General features: G+C 39.5%; 5 protein-coding genes across 5 annotated transcripts; 3 read left to right on the top strand and 2 right to left on the bottom strand.

Moving 5' to 3' along the window:
• Positions 1 to 290: 290 nt before the first annotated feature.
• LOC114868185 (succinate receptor 1-like) lies at positions 291 to 1,576 on the top strand. Its single transcript, XM_029171619.2, has 2 exons — positions 291 to 302; positions 414 to 1,576. Exons 1-2 carry the CDS (start codon positions 291 to 293, stop codon positions 1,347 to 1,349), a joined length of 948 nt encoding a protein of 315 aa, XP_029027452.1. The 3' UTR covers positions 1,350 to 1,576.
• Positions 1,577 to 4,456: 2,880 nt separating this feature from the next.
• Positions 4,457 to 8,414, top strand: LOC114868184 (extracellular calcium-sensing receptor-like). Its single transcript, XM_029171617.2, has 9 exons — positions 4,457 to 4,602; positions 4,783 to 5,077; positions 5,222 to 5,308; positions 5,442 to 5,711; positions 5,980 to 6,186; positions 6,275 to 6,550; positions 6,869 to 7,096; positions 7,166 to 7,289; positions 7,393 to 8,414. Exons 1-9 carry the CDS (start codon positions 4,493 to 4,495, stop codon positions 8,301 to 8,303), a joined length of 2,508 nt encoding a protein of 835 aa, XP_029027450.1. The 5' UTR covers positions 4,457 to 4,492; the 3' UTR covers positions 8,304 to 8,414.
• Positions 8,415 to 9,493: 1,079 nt separating this feature from the next.
• On the bottom strand, positions 9,494 to 13,686 carry LOC114868183 (extracellular calcium-sensing receptor-like). The gene is made up of 11 exons (XM_029171616.2): positions 13,493 to 13,686; positions 13,139 to 13,371; positions 12,967 to 13,049; positions 12,589 to 12,768; positions 12,298 to 12,486; positions 11,724 to 12,215; positions 11,065 to 11,274; positions 10,841 to 10,964; positions 10,568 to 10,761; positions 10,132 to 10,413; positions 9,494 to 10,053 (listed from the first exon to the last, which is right to left on the bottom strand). Exons 1-11 carry the CDS (start codon positions 13,684 to 13,686, stop codon positions 9,631 to 9,633), a joined length of 2,604 nt encoding a protein of 867 aa, XP_029027449.1. The 3' UTR covers positions 9,494 to 9,630.
• A 1,512-nt stretch (positions 13,687 to 15,198) lies between these two features.
• On the top strand, positions 15,199 to 18,947 carry LOC114868592 (extracellular calcium-sensing receptor-like). The gene is made up of 7 exons (XM_055514131.1): positions 15,199 to 15,805; positions 15,894 to 16,034; positions 16,229 to 16,504; positions 16,582 to 16,788; positions 17,018 to 17,287; positions 17,514 to 17,658; positions 17,995 to 18,947. Exons 1-7 carry the CDS (start codon positions 15,548 to 15,550, stop codon positions 18,945 to 18,947), a joined length of 2,250 nt encoding a protein of 749 aa, XP_055370106.1. The 5' UTR covers positions 15,199 to 15,547.
• Positions 18,948 to 22,747: 3,800 nt separating this feature from the next.
• On the bottom strand, positions 22,748 to 24,338 carry LOC114868182 (extracellular calcium-sensing receptor-like). The gene is made up of 3 exons (XM_041073510.2): positions 24,105 to 24,338; positions 23,668 to 23,949; positions 22,748 to 23,523 (listed from the first exon to the last, which is right to left on the bottom strand). The coding sequence occupies exons 1-3, from the start codon at positions 24,336 to 24,338 to the stop codon at positions 23,101 to 23,103; spliced, it is 939 nt and encodes a 312-aa protein (XP_040929444.2). The 3' UTR covers positions 22,748 to 23,100.
• Positions 24,339 to 24,730: the final 392 nt, after the last annotated feature.

The raw sequence follows: 24,730 nt of genomic DNA, 5'->3' as shown, positions 1-24,730 counted from the left end.
CTTCAAGTCAGGGAAATTATTGAAAAACGTTTCTCTCTACAAATCTGACTAAAACAATGAATTAAGCCATTTTACTAGATCATACTAGTTACTAGTTAATACTATGTATATATACCCATTTGCAACAAACAGTAACAATTCTTTTCTTTATTCTTTCCCGAAATGTGTTTTGTACTATTATTTTCAGTATTCCAGTTGTGGCGGTAGCTGGTCATCACCACACACTCTGATCAAACTAAGGCTGACTACTAGAAAAACTGCACTATGGTAATCCTGCTCACAGTCTCAATATGGGACTCTCAGTATGTTGGAGAAAAGTTGTTTTCCACCCATTCCACACTTTTAGGTACTATGCCTATTCTTTCTCAACCAATTAATTAATTGTGCTAATGCTGTCTTCTGCTCACCTTTAGGTGCTGAATTGTACAGTAATTGTGCATTTGCTTGAGACATATTATCTTTCTCCAGCTTATGGCATGGAGTCCTGCATTGGTTTCCCTGGCAACCTGTTGGCTGTACTTGGTTATATATTTTGTTTGCGAGAGTGGCAAAGCTGCAACATTTACCTCTTCAACCTGGCAGTTTCCAACTTTATTTTCATATGCACACTGCCACGCTTTTCTTTTCTCTATGCCAAGGAGCAATCAGAAACCCAACCTTTTGCTTGTGTTTTCAACCGCTATGTCCTGCATGTCAACCTGTATTCGTCCATACTCTTCATGGTTTGGGTTAGCATGGACCGCTTCCTGCTTGTAAAGTATCCATCACGGAACCACTACCTGCTGAGGGTGCGAACAGCTCTGATATTGACTGGACTGAGCTGGATAGCAGTTAATGCAGAAATTGCTCCCATGGTAGTGCTCATGGTTCAGGACCTGCAGAGTAGAAACTGGAGTCTTTGCAAGGATTTTGCCAGCCTAACAGGAGATATCAACTTATTAGGCTACAGTCTTGGTCTAACTTTGACTGGCTACATTGTACCTTTGCTTGCACTTTGTGGCTTTTCTTGCCAAATTGCTCATCTGCTCCAAAATCAGGAAAAGGCTTTACAGCGCAGAACATCATCCTACAAGAGACCCCTCAGAGTTGTTGCAGCAACTACAGCCATGTTCCTTATTTTATATACTCCTTACCATGTGCTGAGAAACATCAGAATAGCTTTTAGGCAACCGTGGGCAGCAGGGATGGAACTGTGTACAAAGACATACTTAGAGAGCCTGTACATCCTTAGTAGACCACTGGCTTTTTTGCACAGCGCCATCAATCCTGTTTTCTACTTCTTCATGGGTGACAGGTTTAGAGAGCTCCTAATTACTAAACTAAAAAAAATAGTCAGACAAATAGGGTAGCTCAAAAGTAAAACAAAGCAGCATAAATAAACTACTAAAAATAAAATCAGTATACTGTATAGTACAGTATATGTACATATTCTATCTATCTATCTATCTATCTATCTATCTATCTATCTATCTATCTATCTATCTATCTATCTATCTTCGTTATTTTTATTCTAATATCCTGTTGAGATTTGAAGCTTCACCATTGTTGAACTCCTTGATGTGACGGCCTCTGCTAAATCAAATAAATTCCTGCCAGCGGCAAATATTAAACTTCTCCCAGTGAGGTAAAAAAAATTATATTATATGTTATGTCCACATGCTGTCTGCTTACAGGACTCTTTGCTAATGCAATTGTGCCCTGGTTATCTTATTATATACTGCTGTTTGTGCGTATTTGTAATCATATGTTTTGATTACACTTTTTCAGCTCTTGCTCTATGTTTATACACTCTTGTATACTGTAGTAGATGCCAGAGCCATATACTCTGCCTCATACGTTGAGAGTGCTACTGTAGGCTGTTTCTTTGTTTTCCATGAAACCAAAGAACTAAACATGCTTAGACTTACACAGTAACCTGTTGTACGACGCCTGTTGGTGTATCTGATGCCCAGTCTGCATCACTATAGCCTATTAAACCTACAGTAAATTCTAATTTTTTTTTTCTCTTTTGCCTTGTTCTATTCCTCCTGAAACACAACTTTGTTTGCGGTACCTCTGAGATTGTAATACATGTTTTACACTTAACCACTGAGTTAATACACTCACTGTTTCATTTGTAAGGGCCGTTATTACAAAATGCAATGTTGTACAATTTTTATTATTTTAGTGTTTGATTAATGTGTAACATTTCTGTGGTGGAAATTTCCCATAAAGAGGCAGATGAGCGAGTTGTCCTTTTGTGCGATTTATTGAAATAATAAAGAAAATAAAAATAATGGGGAAAGCAAATAAAAAGCATGGATGTTGATCGTGCACATCAACAAACCAAAAACCAGCTGGGGAGATCAGTGCACACACCACGAAGGTGTGAAAAAAGACAAACATATATCATAAATTATTAGTCAGTCAAATGGAACATCAGATGTTTAGACTTGATGTTCGACAGGGCACAAGAGATTAGTCGTTTGTGTAAGAATATTCAGTTCAATATTGCACCTAACCAGCACATGACGACTGTGTTGGATAAGAAATAGCACAAAGGCAAAATTTTTCCATTACAAACACAATGAGTTTTTTCCAGGTTTACATTTTTGAATATTGAACCTCTCGAAGATTTTATAGACATATGTTTCCTGTGACATGTACAGTAGCAATCCACGTCTGGACCTAGGTAACTTAACATCACGTGTAAGCTTCACTCCCTTCCAGAGAGACAAAGCTGTGATTCATCAGAAGATAAGAATAAACGGAATTCTTGTCTATTCCACAGGACACTGTTTCCTCTCAAAACAGAACTGAGTTTAACATAAACAACACACATCAAAAGACCATGTAAACCTTTAGGTGACCACGTAAATCTCACCAGTGTTTTCCACCACCGTATCAGTAACCAGGCCAAGACTTGTCTTATATCTTCTCTACCAAGACTCATTTCATGGACTCTCCCACTAGCCCTCTCTTCATTTGGACACAAGTTCTGGTTCAGATGCACCAGAACTTTCAACTGTCATGAAACTGATGCCATTGTGTTCTGTGTACAAAATGCTATTATTGGATATTAGATTGGTTTCTGTGCGATGTTCAATGCCTGATCTACAGATTTTCCAGGAAATTCCTCAAGAACAACAAAGGGACCTCAGACAACTTCTCACCATGCTTTCCTTTGTGTGAATGTACAGTAGCTGAATAGCTGAAGAATGATTTGAAGTTTAAATGGTGTCTGTAGCTTAAAGTATGCTGAAGTAGTTAAAGCTAAAAGAAGTCAAAGCTCAAGAGTATTTGAAAAGGTGTGAAAAAATGGTTGACAAATTTTAATAAACATTTTGATACAGTAGTGGGTAAATGTAATCGCTTTTGCAATCTTTAATATGTCTTCCCAGCAGGCAGCAGCTGGATCTGCATCGTTTTGCCTTCACATTGATGAACAAACCCATAAAATCCCTCATCATAATAAAAAATACCACAGCACCACCAAAAAACAAAACACGACTAAGTGCGTCACCATCATACTTGCAATCATTTACTTTGATCCTTTACAATTATTACAAGGAAAAAAAAAATATTTAGTATAGTTTTCAAGCTTTTAAAAAAATATATATGTAACAAATTTAAATTAAAAATGTAATGTTTATGCAGAAACATTAATATTCCTCAAGGTTGTCGTAAAAGGCCTTTCAGCTGAACCAAGCTATAACTACACGAACAAATCTCGCATGGAATAGCATGTTGTTTACTTAATACATGATGATTTAAGGTTCTAGCGCATCTGAATCAGAACTGTGTCTCTAAGTGTAAGTCCTTTTCTATTGTTAATTAGTCTACATACTGTACCAGGTTTATGACCTAGATCTCCTGGGCTAGTGGGAGAGCTTGTAAAAGAAGCCTTTGGTGGAGGAGTTACGAGACAGAGGAGGAATCCTGAAAGCCTACAGTATGTGGTTTGTTGGTTTTGAAAGGGTCTTTCAAGTACAGTACTCTTTACCTCTGTCCAGGCATATGTCGATTTGTGGACTTGTGGGTGCTACATATAATTTTGTAGCTTTTGAATTCAGTCTCTCTTACTCTGATACTTCTAAGATCTTCTTTACACTAAACCTCAATATGACTAGCACAATTGTGAAATTATGGTTTTGCCAGCTTTGCCACCACTGGCAATATGCTCGAGGTACAATTTCTAAATTTATGGATGACATCATGTTTATGAAATTGTGATCCATGAAATGTTATAATCCACATCAATGTTATCGTGCATTACTAGGACTGCCCCTGCTTCTTTATATGGCCCTGAGGAGTGGTTTGCAGCATTGATCAATATTTCAGGTGAATAAAGGTGGTGGTTTCTGCAGAGCAGTAACCTGGAGAAGTCATGTGGGCACTTTTTCATATTAACTTGTTCATCCTCATGTTTTTTTACTCATATTGTACCTTTGTTATGTGTTCTCCTCTTTATCCGTCTTCCTGCCATTTACGGGGACAGTTCCATCTGAATGGGATGCATAAGTCTGGGGATGTGATTCTAGGTGGACTTTTTCAACTTCACTTTTTTTCAACGTATCCTGACTTCTTTTATAGCTCTGAACCACAACAGTTTACCTGCCATGGGTTAGTCTGTGATCTAATATAATCTCAACAAATTCTGTGTGACTGATAACTGGTTTATTGATCTGACCTGATTCAAATTACATAATTTCACAAAGTGTGTTTATGTCTTTCAACTTTATTGATGTTTGCAGGTATTGTTTATTATTCTTCATCCAAAAAAAACATTTGTTTTTGTATTAGTTTTGATCCTCTAGGATTCAGGAAAGCTCAGACCATGGCTTTTGCCATTGATGAGATCAACAGAAATTCCAAGCTGCTGCCTAACGTGACTCTAGGATACAGTCTGTATGATAACTGCCTCCAGCTAGCAATTGGATTCCGTGCAGCTTTAACATTAGTCAGTGGTGAAGAGCAACAAGTGGTTTTACATGAGACCTGTGTAGGAATGCCTCCAGTCCTAGGTATTGTGGGTGATTCCTCATCTACACGTTGTATTGCCATCTCTTCTGTGTTAGGTTTGTACAGAGTCCCTATGGTAAGTTTATTTATTGTAATTTAATAATGTCATTGCTATATACAACATTTCAAGATAAAATCACATATACTTTTGAAGTAGCTAAAATTAAAAACTGGTCAAGTCCCTCAGTGTTGCTTGATATTAACTGCCTCTGTATTGTAGGTGAGTTATTTTGCCACATGTTCCTGCCTGAGTGACCGAAAAAGGTTTCCTTCTTTCTTTAGAACCATTCCAAGTGACTCTTTTCAGGTAAAATCTAAAAAGTTACTAAATATGTATGATCACACATATTAACATCCTGGTATGTGTTACAGTATATGTGTGTAATGTGAACCTGAATAAATAGTATTCAGTATTTATCCCTCCACTGTTTTTTACTCAGGTTCGAGCTGTGATTCAGATTTTGAACCACTTTGGTTGGACTTGGGCAGGTCTGCTGATCAGTGATGATGACTATGGACTTTACGCTGCCCGTTCCTTTCAGTCTGACCTGGGTCAGTCTGGTGGAGGATGTCTGGCCTATGTAGAGGTTTTACCGTGGGGTGAAGACCCTGCTAAACTAAGGAGGATTGTAGATGTGATGAAGAAATCCACAGCTCGTGTTGTTATTGTCTTTGCTCATGAGAGTCACATGATTAACATCATGGAAGAGGTAGAAGTATAAAATCATTAAAGACTTTGTTGGTTTTTATCTTAAATGTTTATTTTATCACATGTGGTGAGGAAACAGAAGCTCTCTTTTTAAAGGCACAGCGGAGGCACTGTTTGAGAGTAAAGTCATTTAGATAAAGTATGCTACTGTTAAGTTGATGTATATCTTACAGCATACTACTGTGTAATACAGAGGGTGACACGTGTCCAATTACTGAAATATCATGCACTATAAAATTTGCTTCATCAGTAATATTTGTCATTTACAGGTGATGAGGCAGAATGTGACAGGCCTGCAGTGGATCGCCAGTGAAGCTTGGACATCAGCTGCTGTGCTTCAGACCACTCGCCTCATGCCATATCTTGGTGGAACACTGGGCATCGCTATACGTCGAGGGGAAATAAATGGGCTAAGAGAATTTATCTTACAAACACGCCCTGACCTGTATCACAACAACAGCTATGAAAATAACATGGTGAGAGTCTGCCTGCAATCTGATATGGTATGTACATTATATAATAATTTTTTAAAGATGATAACATGCAAATTTGTATACACTTTAGGTCAACCAGTTTTGGGAGTACACATTCGGGTGTAGATTTGCACCAGCTCCAGCAGGTTGGGTGGAGGGTGGTGGACAACTATGCACTGGTCAGGAAGATCTAGAGAAGGCGGAGACTGAGTTCTTGGACGTTTCAGACCTTCGGCCAGAGTATAATGTGTATAAGGCTGTGTATTCTCTGGCGTATGCCCTTCATGACCTGCTACAGTGTGAGTCAGGACAAGGACCGTTCACTGACAACAGCTGTGGCAGTTTACAAAGACTGGAGCCTTGGCAGGTGTGGTACTGATTTAAAATGAGCCATTTAATATGTCTTTAGTATCTATGTAAATCTAGGACATTACTTATCATAATGCATATGGCAGCTCTGAAGACTAATATTTTCTCTGCATTAGTATTATCAGTAATTTGACTTTAGATAAAAATCAACAGCTGTGGCAGGTGTAATATCAAATAAGTGTTGTGCTTTAATTAATTATATAATATAATAAATAATATAATAAGTTGAATACCATGGTACCAGGTACCACTATGATTAGTGAATAGAACTAATTTTAACACTTTCTCTGTGGATGCCCTGTTTTTATTGTCATAGCTTGTGTATTACTTGGGAAAAGTCAACTTCACCACATCATTTGGGGATCGAGTCTCGTTTGATGAGAATGGTGATGCTTTACCAATCTATGATGTCATGAACTGGGTGTGGCTTCCTGATGGTAGAACTGAAGTTCGAACTGTGGGTGAGGTTAAGAAGTTGCCTCATGAAGGTGAAAAAGTCACACTTGATGAAAACAAAATCTTCTGGAATTTCAAATCTAAAAAGGTTTGTTTGCATATTTTTTATTTTAGTTTAATTATAGCAAAATGAATGGCTAATAACCTTTTTTTGTAGCCTCTCCGGTCAGTGTGCAGTGAGAGCTGTCTTCCAGGGACCCGAATGGCCACAAAGAAGGGGGAACCAGTGTGCTGTTTTGACTGCATCTCTTGTTCTGATGGGAAAATCAGTAATGGGACTGGTAGGTGGCTATTATTATTTGTTTAAAAGAATGATCTAGTGAACACTGTCTTTCATTCAAAACATACAGTATAATCTGAAGTTATTTTTCCTTATGTAATCAGACTCCACAGAGTGCACCAGTTGTCCTGAGGATTTTTGGTCCAGCCCCCAGCGTGACCACTGTGTTCCTAAAGAAACTGAGTTCCTCTCATACTATGAACCTCTGGGCATCTGCTTGGCATCTACATCTCTGCTGGGCACATTTATCTGCGCTGTAGTCCTGGGGATTTTTATCTATCATAGACAAACACCTATTGTTCGAGCGAACAATTCAGAGTTGAGTTTTCAGCTTCTGCTTTCTCTTAAACTCTGCTTTCTTTGTTCATTGTTGTTCATAGGCCATCCTAAACTATGGACATGTCAGCTGAGACATGCAGCGTTTGGGATCAGCTTTGTGCTTTGCATCTCATGCATCCTGGTTAAAACCATGGTGGTTCTGGCTGTATTCAAGGCCTCCAAGCCAGGGGGAGAAACCAGTCTGAAGTGGTTTGGTGCTGTGCAGCAAAGAGGGACAGTTCTGATTCTTACTTGTGTTCAAGCTACAATCTGTACAACTTGGCTTGTGTCTGCTTCACCAGCACCTCACAAAAACACTCAATACTACAACAATAAGATAGTTTATGAATGTGTAGTCGGGTCCACCATAGGTTTTTCTGTGCTTCTTGGCTATATTGGTGTACTGGCTGTCCTCAGCTTCTTATTAGCATTTCTGGCAAGGAATCTTCCAGACAGTTTTAATGAGGCAAAACTTATCACGTTCAGCATGTTGATCTTTTGTGCTGTGTGGATCGCATTTGTTCCTGCTTATGTCAGCTCACCAGGTAAATATGCTGATGCAGTGGAGGTGTTTGCCATCCTGGCTTCAACCTTTGGTCTCTTGTTGACACTGTTTGGACCCAAATGTTACATTATCCTGCTGAGACCAGAGAGAAACACAAAAAAAGCAATAATGGGCCGGGGCATCAAGTCATAAAACTTGCACTAAGTTGTACAGTATAAGTTACAATGTGTTTTTTTTTCTATACAAGCAATGTTACAGCAACAATGTTAAGAAGGATGATAGTGCTGACTTAGTGCTGACCAAAAACCATATATTAAAACGAATGTTCATTTTTATTGGAGAAAAATGCAGGCTTCTGTAATATTTTTTCTTCTATGATTCAATTAAAGCAAAAAGTACTGTAACTACTCTTCAAATATTTTCAGTTTTTTTGAATATGGGACCACTTTTACATAGAAGTAAAATTACAATTTGATGATACACACATTTACAGTATCATTGTCCTTTGAACCAAATCAGAGGACCAGAGATCTAAAGGGAAGGGGCAAACAAGTCACCTTAATGAAGTAGAACAATGTAATACAATAAACTAAGAACAAATATAACCAAACACTCTTTCAAAACCAAAGTTAGAGAAACAATGAGCAACAATCTCTCCATTCATATATCCAGGTACGACTCAAGCTTCGCGCAAGTCAAGACGCTTGTCTCGGTCACGTGTCTTCTTCTACCTACAACCGCCAGGGGCTGCTCTGGCCAGTAACATGCAGGTGCGCTGCTGGGGGGTTGCAGGTGCCCACAGAGACCAGGTTTATTTATAAGCTGTCACTAGTCACGTGATCATCAGCTGTTTGGTGTTAATCATTAGTCACTCTATTTAGCCCCAGTATTCACCTAATTCATTTGTAGGATTGTTTTGTAAGATCACCGTCATGCCACATTCTTGTCGTCAGCTAAGTAAGACGAGAGAACAGGAAGTCCTTTCAAAGTAAAACAGGAAGTGACAAGAAACGTGACACTGAGATTAGCACCAAAACCCCACAATCCTTAGCAGGGAAATGTATTCACACTGATTGAACTCTCAGACATTGTAATAAATTTTATGTGCATGTTGCTAATTTATTTTCCTCACAGCTACAGTACTTACAGTATATACCTTCAGAAACTGGTTATTTTCATAGAAAAAATCTTTGTGGCACAAAACAACCCTACAAAACCAACCCTAAAAAAACATTTTTTTCTGATCAACAACAAACATAGCAGCAGTGAAAAAACAGACAAATATTGTATCGTTTTTAACTCACTCAATGTTTATTGGTTTTTATACACTACAGTATATGAGTAGGGAAGATAAGTTGTAGTTATGTAATTAGAGGGTAATTTATATAACCATTTTAACTGAAGAATTATGGATTTTAAGGAAAACATTTGATTACACAATACTGAATATAATTTATTTAACATAGTCCAACAGACACTACTTGTACATAGCTACTATGTTCATTTTAATTTATCTTTACTACCGGGCCATCAAATGCTTCTTTGTGTTTCTTTCAGGTCTGAAAAGAATAATGAAACACTTTGGAGCAAATACACAGACCAATAAACCATAGCCAGAAGCCAAGATTGCAAAAATCTCAACAGCCACTGAGTATTTCCCAGGAGAAGTAACATAAGCAGGAACAAAAGCCACCCAGACAGCGCAGAAGATCAGCATGCTGAAGGTGATCAGCTTGGCCTCATTGAAGTTGTCTGGGAGCTTCCGAGCAAGAAAGGCCAAGAGAAGACAAGTGCAGGCCAGAAGGCCAATGTAGCCCAGGACCAGAGAGAAGCCCACCACAGAGGCCATGGCACACTGCAGGGTAACCTTTGACCCAAGGAAACCATAATCATGCTTAGGCACAGGAGGATTGAGGGATAGCCAAAAAGTGCAGATGATAATCTGAGAAGAAATAACACATAATTATGAAATAAAGGTGATAGACACAATCATATTTGGGTTAAAAAAGCATTAAAATACCTGTACACATGTTAGGAAGCAGACACTTCCTCTCTGTTGGGATGGACCGAACCATTTTATGAAAGCTTTAGCACCAGGTCGAGCTGAGCGGAAAGCTGCTAGAACCACTATAGTTTTAACTTGGAGACAGGAAACACAAAGTACAAAACTGATCCCAAAAGCCGCCTGCTGGAAGCGACAAGACCAGACTGATGGACGACCAATGAAAACCAGGGAGCACAGGAAGCACAACTTCAACGACACAAGAAGCAGGAAGCTCAGTTCTGAGTTGTTGGCTCGAACCTATAGGTAAACATTCACATTAAACAAACAAAACAACCTAATTCAGAACAGACTATATAAATCATAAAACTGTGTTCACTGATGTCATACCAAACTTTACAAAATAAACTAATACAGATTTATTAAAAAGATTCAAAATATTGCAACATCTCACCACTGGTGTTTGGTGATAACAAATAAACACCACAAACACAATCGTTGTCACTGTGGCTCCAACTAAAGCTGCTGTAATCAGAGTGATGCCCAGAGTTTCATTAAAGGAGAGGAAGTCCAGCTGACGTGGGACACAGGCAGTTCTGTTAGTGTTGGACCAGAACTCTAATGGACAACTCTCACACTGAAGAGAACCTAGGAGAGAATTAATTAATTATCAAATTTTTTTATTTTATTTTTTACTTTTCTTATGTTGTCCATTACACGTCCTCACCAGTTTCATTGCTAAATTCACCATCAGCACATGGGATACAGTCGAAGCAGCAGACTGGTTCACCTTTCCTAATAGTCTTTCTTGTGCCTGGGGAGCAGCTCTCTGTACACACTGAAGTAGGTGCCTAAAACATTTCAAACATAATCCAAAAGGTCTAAGAAATGGATATTGATAAGTCTAATAGAATTCAGTACCTAAAGTAAACATTTTTCCCTAATAAACACCTGGTTTGTTCCTGTGCTCCACTGAATTGCTGACTTATTAAGGTGGATGTCAAACCCGTCCACCCGACCAATCAGAACTAGTTTCTGCGTTCCCTCAGGAGTCGTCTGCCAGTTGACCAGGTCGTATTTTGCTGGAATATCAGCACCTTGAAAATAGAAGTTTTCTCCTTGTGGTGTGGTAAAGTTCACTTTGTTCAAGTGCTGCAGCAGCTGTGAGACCAGTAAAACACTGAAACAGGTCACAATGTAATTGACTGTGTTAAATGAATGTAAGATTAACAGATGCGTTTTTGGATTATTTTGGATTACTGGATTAAAACCAGAACATTAAGATCTACAACCCTAACTAACTAACTGATTTGGACATATACATATACACCTGATGAACAACCTACTGGTCAAGGGGAAACAAACAAAATTGGACACAGCAAACCAAGATTCACTAACCTAGTGTTTAAATACACAAACAAACAAAGACCTAAGAACAAACACCTCTCACAGCAGGTTAAAGCAAGACTTGAAACCAGAATTAAAAGGGGACCAGTCTGCCTCCTAATGACTGAAGGACTAAAACAACAAACTGACTGTGGTACATTAAAGGTTGATTAACGGACGTGTTTTTGGATCATTCCCAGGAACAAACTGATTAGTGTGGTTACCTCTTTGGGTTTGATGCTTTTTGGAGAAGAGCAGGTGGAGTTGCTGTCTCTGTTGGGGCAGGAGAGAAGGCTGTGAAGAGCTTGAGCTGCAGCATAAACAGCAAGATAGACATTATATGACACGCTGAGCTGAGACACATCAGTCAAGAGATTCTTCAGGCCCTCGAGTGTCTCTGTTCCACTGCAGGGTGATAGTGAAGCTCCTTGAACAGACACAGAGGCAGAAACAGTGGATGGTTGACTAGGCAGCAAGGCAATGGCAGCAGCCCCAGGACTGCACTTAAACTCAGTTTCCCAGAATTCTCTTAAAAACCCATCAAAGGGACGATGAACTGGGTTTAAGCTTCTAAGAAAGGTTTCAAATCCAGGTATAGTTGAGTTTCTAATGGCAACGCCAATAACACCTCTTGCCACTTTTCTAGTGACAAGATCTTGGAGAAGATCACCACTGGTGCTCCAAGCCTCACTGGCTATAAACTGACGGTCAGTTACCTAGTGACAGAAAATAGACAGTCATTTTTAAAACACCCTAATCACTATGTAATCAATATATAATTTTATTTCAATGTCTCACATTTAGCTTGGCCAGCTGCAGGAATACCTCCCTCACATCTGTATACCAGGCAAACACCACAATAACTCTTGCGGTTGATGCCTGGATCGTAAGAGCAGCTCGTTTGGCATCACTGACTATTTTTACTGAGTTGACTTTTTCAATGAATGAAACACACACCCCTGCCTCCTGAGTTGCCTCCTGGAATATCTGATGTACAAAAATAAAGAAGAAATGTGAGGACCTAAAGTATATTCACAGAACATACAGTAGCGTATAAACAGCATCACCTAGTGCATTACAGGTAAACACCTTTATTGCTGAAAGGCCATAGTTATTGTTTGCTACTACGGCCCCAACCCAAATCCATTTGTATTGTATGACCAGCTGAGCAAAGGCTCTGGCTTGATAGAAATCACTGGGAATGGTCCTGAAGAAGACAGGATGCTGGATCCTGTCACTGAGACAGGAGCAGGTTGAGATGTAACTGATCTGAAAAGCATATTTAAAAGATTGATCATTATCCTAAAAAAACTTTAAATACTGTAGCTACTGTCACATTATAAAACAGCACAGAATAAAGTAGCAAGAGCAGGTGAAGCATAGTGTAAAATAATGCAGTAAGTCCTTCAACACTAGAACAACTAAAGTACAGTATGATGAGTAGAAATGATTACTCACTAAAGGTACAGAGAGTGGTCCCAGGACTCTGGACTGGACCTCAGCTGTCACAGAGGAAGCACCACCGATAATAAAGGGAACAGGGTGATGACCTGATGAGAGCGGTCATGAATGATGAATCACATACAGTTTTACATGTGACCTAATATGTTATTAGTATATTATTAAAATTATGATTCACCTGTTACTCCTTTGATTTCTTCTCCATTCTCAGTAGAATTCTCGGTAAAACTACATGTGGCGCTGTCTCCTCCTGCTAGTGACAATATTGTCTGGGGAGTGTATAGCGGCTGACCACAGCTATCAAAGATGTGGTAGCCCAGCTTCACACCTGGCAGCAGTCTTTTACTAAGATTGATTTCTTCCAGGGCAAAGACCATGGAATAGACATACTGCAGAGAGACATAATCTAACCTGACACAATAAAGACAGGAAGAAGAAAAGCAGCAATGTAATAATCTCAGTTACTAAGTTAACATTATGTAACAATATTTGTCAGTATTCTTACTATTATGCCACAGTATTAGAGATTTACCCAGTGCATGGTTTGTAGTGTGGCTGCTGTGTAAAGTTGTAGTACGTGGTTGGACTTTTATAATAAAGTTTAAAGAGCCCACCGATGATTACGTCTCCATCCTGGAACAGACCCTGGTGGCTCGGTGTCCCCATCCGAGAACAAGTCACTGCCTGTCCCACACTGAGTCCCAGCTGTCTGCACATCAGCCCCATCAGGAGCAGGGACGGGACTGAGGAGGTCCAGCACATGGATGCAGCTGCTTTGGACAGTCACTGTATCTGCATGCAGACAGCTTGTTACACTGTCAGTCAAAAATACCAGAGAGGAAATGAAATTTGTTTCACTTCACAAATCAGCATACATTTCAAACAGTTAAAAACATTTTATACAGTGTAGCAGTGTATCACAATGGTTGCAATGACATATAATGAGCTGAACAGTGACATACACCCTCCTCCTCAGAACAGTTCAACTGTGATGTGGATATTTATACCACAACTAAAGCAAGCAAGGATCACTACACTACAAGTGTTGCTACCACAACGAGGATACTGAGTCCCTCTGAGGAATAAAATGAGCGATAGGTTCCAAGCAAAACAATGAATTATATCACAAAGTATTGGGGTGGGGGCAGAGAACCTGGGGAAAATGCCAGTTTAGAATCGAACCCAGGACCTTTGAAATTATGACATACTGTAATAGAAACATTTCTGAGGTTGCTGTTCTGTGTTTGTGTATAAGAAGTACCACTCATGTAGAAAAAGCACTAAAGGAGTGCAGACCATTTAGACTAAAGCATTGTGTCTTTAGATGTGGGAAAAACAGGGTTAACTGGAGACTTTTGTTAGACACATTATATAAATTTGGATTTGGACATTCCTTCATAGGCTAGATTCAGTAAGTCCAGTTATGTGTAATAATGCAATTATGCTACATTTGGAGCAAATGCTCAACCCTCTCTAAGGTTCAGTCTGCACGAGGGACCAGACAAAGATGCTCACTCTTACCCTCACTCTTTTTCTTTTACCAATTTGCTGAGACTAAGCCTAACTAAAGCCCCCAGCTTGTTCGTAGATGCGCATGTTTGTTGAGCTGTGGACAGGAATAATAACCAAGGAACCACATCCAGTCAGAGCCAGCCTGATACCTTATCCACCATCATTGTGAACTCCGGAACCATACACTATTCTCCCCATAAAACCACATTAGGCCCATAAACACAATAGTTTGATGATTATTCTAAGGATATCATGTGACAAATAAAAAGCCTGCCTCTTCCGATGGAGCACTCTGGTGCCAGTTGCTCCACAGGTAAAAGAAAAGGGGTATTTATCAGATCAGGTTCGGTCCTGACTGTTTACTATTGGTGCTTTTAACAGGGGACCGTTCAGTGTGGGCACCCTGGTTGATCAGAACTTCAATAAACTACTTTTGATAGAAACTGACCACTTGAGACCCAAAGCAAGAACTAAATAAAATAATATTACTGGAAGAGCAAAGAGCAACAAAGTGAACTAAACTAAAAAGAAAAGAGAACTAATGAAGGCCCTACCCCTACGTTGTCTTTTGCCCTGGTGGGCGGTCTATAAAATTAAACAATGCAAATCAATAAAGGGCAGACAGAATAAATGATCCGAATCAGCTTAGGAAAAGGTTCAACTAAAAGAAAGCAATGGAGCCATTTCCACATACCAAATTATTCCTATTCATGGTGCTGTCTTGCTTTTACTTTGCCTCCTCCTCTTCTCGTTCCTCCTCCTGCCGGTTGCAGGGACAGTTTCATTTAAATGGGATGCACAAGGCTGGAGATGTGATTCTGGGTGGGCTGTTTGAAATCCACTTCTTTGCCATGTTTCCTGACTTGTCTTTCACCTCAAAGCCACAACAGCCTACCTGCGACGGGTGAGTCTGTCAGGTCCCATCTGTCGATCTCTAATTGTCACAAATTACTTTGATATATTTTAATTGATGTTTTTTCTTTTATTAAACTGGCTCATGTGCATGTTAGCAAAGTTACCGTGTTGACTTGTTTATTTCAGTTTTGATGTTCTAGGATTCAGGCAGGCTCAGACCATGGCCTTTGCCATTGATGAGATCAACAGAAACTCCAAGCTGCTGCCTAACGTGACTCTGGGATATAGTTTGTATGATAATTGCCTCCAATTAGGAATTGGATTCCGTGCAGCTTTAACATTAGTCAGTGAAGAGCAACAAGTGGTTTTACATGAGACCTGTGTAGGAATGCCTCCAGTCTTAGGTATTGTGGGTGATTCCTCATCTACACGTTGTATTGCCATCTCTTCTGTCTTAGGTTTGTACAGAGTCCCAATGGTAAGTTTATTGTCATTATTAAATAATTAATTTTGTTTTCTTATAAATTAAAAGTAATATTCAAACAGTAACAGTATCAACTGTACAGTATAACATTTACAATCTGATGAATGAGATTTATAGACAGTGTTGCTTTTTACAGGTGAGCTTTTTTGCCACATGTTCCTGCCTGAGTCAGCGATCAAAGTTCCCATCTTTCTTTAGGACTATTCCAAGTGATGCTTTTCAGGTGAGAAGACATGAAAAATTGATGAAAAATTTAGGACTAACATAATAACATCATTGTAGGTTTTGCGTATTACTACATACACGAGTGACATGTGTGTGAGTGTATGGTCTTCAATGTCAAAACTGAATAACAAGAATTAATTGAAAAACAATTTCCTACTGTAAAGAAATCCCTTCACTATTTTTTTTACTCAGGTTCGAGCTGTGATTCAGATTTTGAACCACTTTGGTTGGACTTGGGCAGGTCTGCTGATCAGTGATGATGACTATGGACTTTACGCTGCCCGTTCCTTTCAGTCTGACCTGGGTCAGTCTGGTGGAGGATGTCTGGCCTATGTAGAGGTTTTACCGTGGGGTGAAGACCCTGCTAAAATAAGGAGGATTGTAGATGTGATGAAGAAATCCACAGCTCGTGTTGTTATTGCATTTGCACATGAGAGTCACATGATTGACCTTATGGAAGAGGTTGAAGTAGAATTTATTCTCTTCATTTATGCAGTTTTTTTTTACTCAATTAGTGCATACATTTTTATTAATATAACATACAGGTGATGAGGCAGAACGTAACAGGCCTACAGTGGATCGCCAGTGAAGCTTGGACATCAGCTGCTGTGCTTCAGACCACTCGCCTCATGCCGTATCTGGGTGGAACACTGGGCATCGCTATACGTCGAGGGGAAATTTCTGGGCTCAGAGCATTCCTGTTACAAATACGTCCTGACCTGCATCACAATAGCAGCAACGGAAACAGCTTGGTAAGAGTTTTCTTCTAGTTATTTTGCAAATAAATTGGTAACATCACTGAAACATCAATAGGGGGATAATAGTGCTGTCATTTCCAGCCAATGTACCTCATGTTAATGTTTCTCTGTCATGTGCTACTTTATTCCTATGCAAACCATCCCTCCTGTTGATTCACTGACTGATATGAGCAGTTTTCATTTCTACAGTACATACCCAAATGCAAATTTGAATACCCTTTAGGTCAACCAGTTTTGGGAGTACACATTCGAGTGTAGATTTGCACCAGCTCCAGCAGGTTGGGTGGAGGATGGTGGAGTACTGTGCACTGGACAGGAAGATCTAGAGAGGGTGGAGTTCTTGGACGTTTCAGACCTTCGGCCTGAGTATAATGTGTATAAGGCTGTGTATTCTCTGGCGTATGCCCTTCATGACCTGCTACAGTGTGAGTCAGGACAAGGACCTTTCACTGACAACAGCTGTGGCAGTTTACAAAGACTGGAGCCTTGGCAGGTGTGATACTAATAATAAATGAGTCCTTATTACTTATCAGAATGAATATGACAGCTTCAAAGAGGACTAATATTTTTTCTGTATTAGTATTCTTAGTATTTTAAATTTGGATGAATTAAACTGCTTAATTACAATCATTTATAATTCATCAAAACTTTATAATTATATGCTTTTTATTTGATTTTGCTGTTTATCTCTAATTTGTCCCCATTTTCCATTCTCATAGCTTGTGCATTACTTGGGAAAGGTCAACTTCACCACACTAGTTGGTGATCAGGTGTTGTTTGATGAGAATGGTGATGCTTTACCAATCTATGATGTCATGAACTGGGTGTGGCTTCCTGATGGAAGAATTGAAGTTCAGACTGTGGGTGAAGTTAAGAAGATGTCACTCTACCATGAACAACTCAAACTTGATAACGACAAAATCTTTTGGAATTTTGAATCCAAACAGGTTATATCACATTAATCAGACTTCTTTTGGCAGGTAAATTTGCTAATGCAGTGTACAGTAGTACTCAGGAAGAATAATATTAAGGGTTTCCCTCCAGCCTCCTCAGTCAGTTTGCAGTGAGAGCTGTCCTCCAGGGAAACGGATTGCAAGACAAAAGGGGAAACCTGTTTGTTGCTTTGACTGCATCCCTTGTTCTGAGGGAAAGATCAGCAACAAGACTGGTTGGTGTTCATATTTATTTTTTGTTGAATAGATATATATTCAAAATACGCACTCCACATTCTTGATCTTTTCATAGATTCGACAGAGTGCACCACATGCCCAGAGGATTTTTGGTCAAGTCCTCAACGTGACCAGTGTTTTCCTAAGATAACTGAGTTTCTGTCATATCATGAGCCTCTAGGTATCTGCTTAACAACCACCTCAATATTGGGAACACTGATCAGTGCTTTTGTCCTGGGCATCTTCATTTATCATCGCAGAACACCCATAGTACGCGCCAACAATTCAGAGCTCACCTTTCAGGTACTGGTGTCTCTTAAACTATGTTTTCTCTGCTCACTCCTTTTTATTGGCCGTCCCAATTTGTGGACATGTCAGCTGAGACATGTGATATTTGGCATCAGCTTTGTGATTTGCGTTTCATGTATACTAGTCAAAACCATGGTAGTTCTGGCTGCGTTCAAGGCCTCCCAGCCAGGAAGTGGAGCCATTTTGATGTGGTTTGGAACCATGCAGCGGAGAGGGACAGTGCTGGTTCTTACTAGTGTTCAAGCTGGTATCTGTGCAGCCTGGATTGTCACAGCCTCCCCAGCGCCTCATAAAAACACTCAATACCACAATGACAGAATAGTTTATGAGTGTGTTGTTGGATCAACAGTGGGTTTTGCAATGTTACTGGGATACATTGGTTTGCTCTCTATACTCAGCTTCTTGTTAGCATTTCTGGCAAGGAATCTTCCAGACACCTTCAACGAGGCCAAACTCATCACGTTCAGCATGTTAATCTTCTGTGCTGTTTGGATCGCATTTGTTCCCACTTATATCAGCTCACCAGGCAAATATGCAGATGCAGTGGAGGTGTTTGCTATTTTGGCTTCAAGCTTTGGTCTGCTGATGGCGCTGTTTGGAGCTAAGTGTTACATGATTTTGCTAAAACCTAAAAGAAACACAAAAAAAGGGCTCATCGGTCGATACAAAAAATAAAACTGACAAAATAAACATTACAAAAATGTTGTCAATTTTCTTTATTTAATTCAGACATATTAAATAAACAAAATAATACAATGTATAAACATTATTGTTAATACATACACTACCGTTCAAAAGTTTGGGGTCTCACAGACAATTTGGGGTTTTCCATTAAAAGTCACACATCTATTTACCAGCATGAGTTGTAAAAAAATGGAAAATATAGTCTCATTGAGGTTAAAAGGTTAAAAATAATGAGGTGTATTTAAAATAATTATTTTTTTTAATCCTCAAACTTTGCTCTCTTCAAAGAATCCTCCATTTGCATCAATTAAAACATTGCAGACCTTTGACATTCTGGATGTTAATTTGTTGAGGTCATCTGGTAATCTGGGCCTTCTGACGCAATGAGCAGACACATTGTACCATTACTACACTGCAGTGACAGTTGCTGGAAATGGGCCCCTATACACCTAAGTAAAAAATGCAGCAAAAATCAGACATTTGCAGCTAGAATTGTCATTTACCAGATTAGTGATGTAAACAGTGTATTTCTGAATGGTTCGTTGCAAAAAAAGTGCCTTTCTGTCAAAAAATAAGGACATTTCTAAGTGTAAACTTTTGAACGGTAGCGTATAATATCTATAAAATACACAAAATTTGTGTTTTATTTCCCAGCTGGCAGCACTTTTTAAAATTTACTAAGATTTACTAATTAAATTAGCTTGAAAAAATGCTGAATGCTTTGTCTTTTTCTTATAATTCGTATGTATTTTACTACATTTAAATAAAATGAAATTAGACGATCGATAAGTTGAGTCTTTAAATGCTGTTCTTCATTTTCTCCACAAGGTAGAGCCCTACACCACAGTTTAACATGCACTTTAACCTTAAAAATGCTGATGAGCGACCATATTACAGTAGTAACACTATTAGTAACATAGTAACACAATCCTGAGCGGTAAGAAAAGTACAGTAATAATAAAAAGTGTACCCCAGGACCAGATAAAGGCCCACTACAGAGGGCATGGCACACTGCAGGGTGACCTTTGACCCCTGCCCAACTCACGTTTGAGCACAGGAGGACTGAGGGACAGCTAAATTGTACAGATGATAATCTGAGAAGAAATAATATCTAATAAGGCAGATGTTTTTTACACATCTATATGATACAACACCAACACCAATTTTTTTTAGTACATGTACCTGTACACATTTTATGAAGCAGACACAAACATCTAGCTCCACGAGACTGCCCACTGCTCCCCCAGTGAGGGAATGGGTCTAATGCAGCGAGTATGTATGTCTTAAGTATGTCTTATCAAAAGCACCTAATTGTTGTTAATACCTTTACACATGTCAGGAGGCAGACACTTCCTCCCTGTTGGGATGGGCCAAACCATTTTATGAAGGCCTCTGTACCAGGTCGAGTTAAGTGAAAAGCTGTTAAAACCACCATGGTTTTAATTTGGAGACAGGAAACACAAAGTACAAAACCGATCCCAAAAGCTGGAAGCGACAAGACAAGGTTGATGGACGACCAATGAAAACCAAGGAGCACAGGAAGCAGAGCTTCAACGACACAAGAAGCAGGAAGCTCAGTTCTGAGTTGTTGGCTCGGACCTAAAGATGACAAAAATATTTAGACATAAAGGAAGAAATCCTCAGTCCTGAGTAAAACAGACACAGGTAACCAGAGTCTGTTATACAACCCACTCAGGCTTTCTGAGTTTCGTAACACTGGTTTAAATCCAAAAGGTCTAACAAATGTATTTTGACAATTCTACCAAAAAACAGTGTGTCTAAACATTTTGCTACTAAAACCTGGTTTGTTCCTGTGCTCCACTGAATTTCTGATTTATTAAGGTGGATGTTAAACTCGTCCACCCGACCAATCAGAACTAGTTTCTGCGTTCCCTCAGAAGTCGTCTGCCAGTTTACCAGGTCGTACTTTGCTGCAATGTCTGCACCTTGGAAATAAAAGTTTTCTCCTTGTGGTGTGGTAAAGTTCACTTGGCGCCACGCTTGAGTCCTTTTCACATTCCAGTTCCAACTCAGAGCAGCCGAGCTCAGCACGGGCTTCAGCTCAGCATCAACATCTGACACTTGATCAGGTGGCCTGATAAAGCTGAACCCTCTAGCCTTTGTGCCTGGTAGTCCGTGGAGGACCACTCGAGCCTTGACCACACCTGCCCAGGTTCCTGCTGTTTCAGAGGAGACCACGTTTACTGTAGCCTAGAGTCTCCAGAGCTGTGCATTTGGCTCCTTAACCTTGTAGCTAGTCACTGCACCAGTGAAGGCCTTAGACATCAGATTTGCAGGAAAAGAAAACAAAGAGTGCGCCTACTACAGCTGCAAAAACAGGTAAATACCACTCCTGGGGCTCGTTCCATTTTTATGTAGGCGCAATCCTGTAGGCATAAAAAGGACATGGCAGCAGCTAAAAATGAAATATAAAAACATAATTCAAACAGGTAATGCACCATCATATCATGTGTGTAGACTACCTGACTTTACAACATTTGTCATATTAAATAACTAAATAGCATGCAGAGTATAGCAGTGCAGCAGCATTTTCAACATGGCTGTAATGTTTTCACACAGTTAAATCATTTGACTACTACTCAGCCAACAGAAAAAAGACAGAGGCTAGAACAACTGGTGGAGGACCTGCACCACCACCACTTGCATGCAGAGGAGATGGCCCTCAGCCTGAACACTGGAAAGCAGGGGCTGAAGGAATTCATCAGAACCTGTCACTCCCCAGGATACAGTGCATGTGTAAAATCTAAGTATACTAAGGTATATTTTATTTTTTACCTACAGTAGACTACTTTTGATATATCCATTTCTTAGACTCTGGGTTGGGTTCTTGTTCGTCTTAACAGATTCTGATGGTAATATCAGCCTCTTGGATCCTCCTGTCACAACAGAAGCCCAGACTGTTGTACTGTAAGTATCCTACTAAATAAAGCTTAAATAATGATAATAATAATAAGCAATAATAATAAGTAGTATTATAAAGTGGTCTCTAACTAAATACTCGTCTTCATAGGACTAGGAGGATAATGAAACCATTTCTGTCACAGAGAGTTCTACAGAGGTAATATTAATAAAGTGTATACACATCACATGATTTCTGATGTTTGTGTTGCGTAGCCTAAGGGATGTAAATTCAAGTATACTGACATTATTATCTCCCCTCTGCCCCAGAGTGTGGAAGAACAGCAGGAAGAGGGTCCGTCACATTCTGCTGCACAGATGCACACAGTTCAGTGATGTTCATTAAATGCCAGATTTCAATTCTGTAAAAGTAATGAGGAACTATGTCATGTAACATGTATAAACTACATCTTAAGCTTGTGCCGTGAAGCTTGTGTACAGCTACAAGGTGATGCATGAGTTTTGGAATATCAGGGGTATCATTAGCTTATGTTGCTAATGGGAGCTTGTGCATTAGCTTTGAGTGGTTGGCAGCAACTAATTCAACAATACTATTTAATTTTGTAGGCAATATCAGCTTCCCCGCTCCCTGTTTTTCTTGGATGAAGTTGTGGATTCCTGTGCTGACAGGGAATGTGTGTGTTATGATTATCAATTTTGGTGATGCTTTACTAATCTATGACGTCATGAGCTGGGTGTGGCTTCCTGACGGAGGAACTGAACATCAGACTGTGTGTGAGGTTAAGAGGGTTAAGCTTGTTGATGAAAAAAACTTCTAGGTTTGATCAAATTGACTAATTTCATGTGGAAAGGGAATATCTCCTAGTATAAAGTAGTACTCAGGAAGAATAATAATCGTTTATTTCCCCAGCAGGCAACCCGTGCACTTTGAATCTTATTATTGCAAAAGTATTTTTTTATTGCATTGTGTTTTTAAAATTAGAAGTAATAATAAAATGGTCCAAATCACATATCAAAGTGTCTTCCATTCAAGAAAGATTCAAGAAAGAAAGATCAACAAAGTGAGTTGTTAGATTGTTTTCTTCACTCTCACCACAAGGTAGAGCCCCCACACCACAGTATCAAATACAGTACAGTAAAGATCAGCCCATCCTCATGTTCTGTTCTGAGATTAAATTTTAGTAATGATTTAAATTAACAGATGCTAGTGTGTGATATATGTATTTAATAATATAAACAGTTAATATTTAATAATTTATTTTCATTACCTTCCCATCAAATGCTTCTTTGTGTTTCTCTCAGGTCTCAAAAGGATAATGAAACATTTTGGAGCAAATATACAGAGCAATAAACCATAGCTGGAAGCCAAGATTGCAAAAATCTCCACAGCCACTGAATATTTCCCAGGAGAGCTAATGTAAGCGGGTACAAAGGCCACCCAGACAGCACAGAAGATCAGCATGCTGAAGGTGATCAGCTTGGCCTCATTGAAGTTGTCTGGGAGCTTCCGAGCAAGAAAGGCCAAGAGGAGACAAGTGCAGGCCAGAAGGCCAATGTAGCCCAGGACCAGAGAGAAGCCCACCACAGAGGCCATGGCACACTGCAGGGTGACCTTTGACCCTTGGAAGCCCAGATCACGTTTGGGCTCAGGAGGACTAAGGGACAGCCAAACAGTACAGATGATGATCTGAGAGGAAATAAAATATGTTTAGAAGTTAGAAGTTATGTAAATCATACAAACATCTAGAATGGGTCTAATGCAGCAAACACAATTTCTCCAAAGGGATCAATAAAGTATGTCTTATCAAAAGCACCTAATTGTTGTTAATACCTGTACACATGTCAGGAGGCAGACACTTCCTCTCTGTTGGGATGGGCCAAACCATTTTATGAAGGTTTCAGCACCAGGTCGAGTTGAGCGGAAAGCTGCTAAAACCACCATGGTTTTAATTTGGAGACAGGAAACGCAAAGTACAAAACTGATTCCAAAAGCCGCCTGCTGGAAGCGACAAGACCAGACTGATGGACGACCAATGAAAACCAGGGAGCACAGGAAGCACAGCTTCAACGACACAAGAAGCAGGAAGCTCAGTTCTGAGTTGTTGGCTCTGACCTACAGGTAAAGAGTCACATTAAAAAAAACTAAAGAAATATAGTAGTAACAGTTTCATGATAAACTACAGCTGTGTTTACTGAGGTCAAACTCTATTTTACAAAATAAACCATTCAGGATATTTTAACATGATTCACACCAATATCACATCTCACCACAGGTGTTTGGCGATAAGAAATAAAGACCACAAACACAACTGTTGTCACTTTGGCTCCAAATACAGCTGCTGTAGTCAGAGCGATGCCCAGAGTTTCATTAAAGGAGAGGAAGTCCAGCTGACGTGGGTCACAGGCAGTTCTGTTAGTGTTGGACCAGAACTCTAATGGACAACGATCACACTGAAGAGAACCTATGAAGAGTGTTGAGACAACTCTAAACAGTGGAAACATTTACCGCTGATTAAAAACTAAATCACCTAAAGTAGGGAATGTGAGAAAATTGCATCTTTTTCATATAAATTTTATTACATGACCTCACCAGTTTCATTACTAAATTCTCCGTCAGCGCATGGAATACAGTCGAAGCAGCAGACTGGTTCACCTTTCCTAATGGTTTTTCTTGTTCCTGGGGAACAGCTCTCTGTACACACTGAAGTAGATGCCTAAAACATTCCACACATAACCCAAAAGATCTAACAAACTTTTTCTGAACAAAAAAATTCAAAAAACAGTGTGTCTAAATACTTTGCTACTAAAACCTGGTTTGTTCCTGTGCTCCACTGAATTGCTGACTCGGTAAGGTGGATGTCAAACCCGTCCACCCGACCAATCAGAACTAGTTT

This window comes from Betta splendens, chromosome 13 (assembly GCF_900634795.4).
Source record: "Betta splendens chromosome 13, fBetSpl5.4, whole genome shotgun sequence".
NCBI classification, from domain to species: domain Eukaryota; kingdom Metazoa; phylum Chordata; class Actinopteri; order Anabantiformes; family Osphronemidae; genus Betta; species Betta splendens.
Note: the sequence above shows the minus strand (reverse complement) of the source record. Positions and strands in the feature narration are given on the sequence as shown.

Coding starts and splice junctions, on each gene's coding strand:
- LOC114868184 (XM_029171617.2), top strand. CDS start 4,493: ATGCATAAGTCTGGGGATGTGATTCTAGGTGGACTTTTTCAACTTCAC. Junction 6,187..6,274: donor ACAGCTATGAAAATAACATG/GTGAGAGTCTGC, acceptor TATACACTTTAG/GTCAACCAGTTTTGGGAGTA. Junction 7,290..7,392: donor GAAAATCAGTAATGGGACTG/GTAGGTGGCTAT, acceptor TTATGTAATCAG/ACTCCACAGAGTGCACCAGT.
- LOC114868183 (XM_029171616.2), bottom strand. CDS start 13,686: ATGGGGCTGATGTGCAGACAGCTGGGACTCAGTGTGGGACAGGCAGTG. Junction 11,275..11,723: donor AAAGCATCAAACCCAAAGAG/GTAACCACACTA, acceptor CTGGTCTCACAG/CTGCTGCAGCACTTGAACAA. Junction 10,414..10,567: donor GTTATCACCAAACACCAGTG/GTGAGATGTTGC, acceptor GTTTACCTATAG/GTTCGAGCCAACAACTCAGA.
- LOC114868592 (XM_055514131.1), top strand. CDS start 15,548: ATGGCCTTTGCCATTGATGAGATCAACAGAAACTCCAAGCTGCTGCCT. Junction 16,035..16,228: donor TTCCAAGTGATGCTTTTCAG/GTGAGAAGACAT, acceptor TTTTTTACTCAG/GTTCGAGCTGTGATTCAGAT. Junction 16,789..17,017: donor GCAGCAACGGAAACAGCTTG/GTAAGAGTTTTC, acceptor AATACCCTTTAG/GTCAACCAGTTTTGGGAGTA.
- LOC114868182 (XM_041073510.2), bottom strand. CDS start 24,338: ATGTTTCCACTGTTTAGAGTTGTCTCAACACTCTTCATAGGTTCTCTT. Junction 23,950..24,104: donor CTTATCGCCAAACACCTGTG/GTGAGATGTGAT, acceptor CTTTACCTGTAG/GTCAGAGCCAACAACTCAGA. Junction 23,524..23,667: donor GCCTCCTGACATGTGTACAG/GTATTAACAACA, acceptor ATTTCCTCTCAG/ATCATCATCTGTACTGTTTG.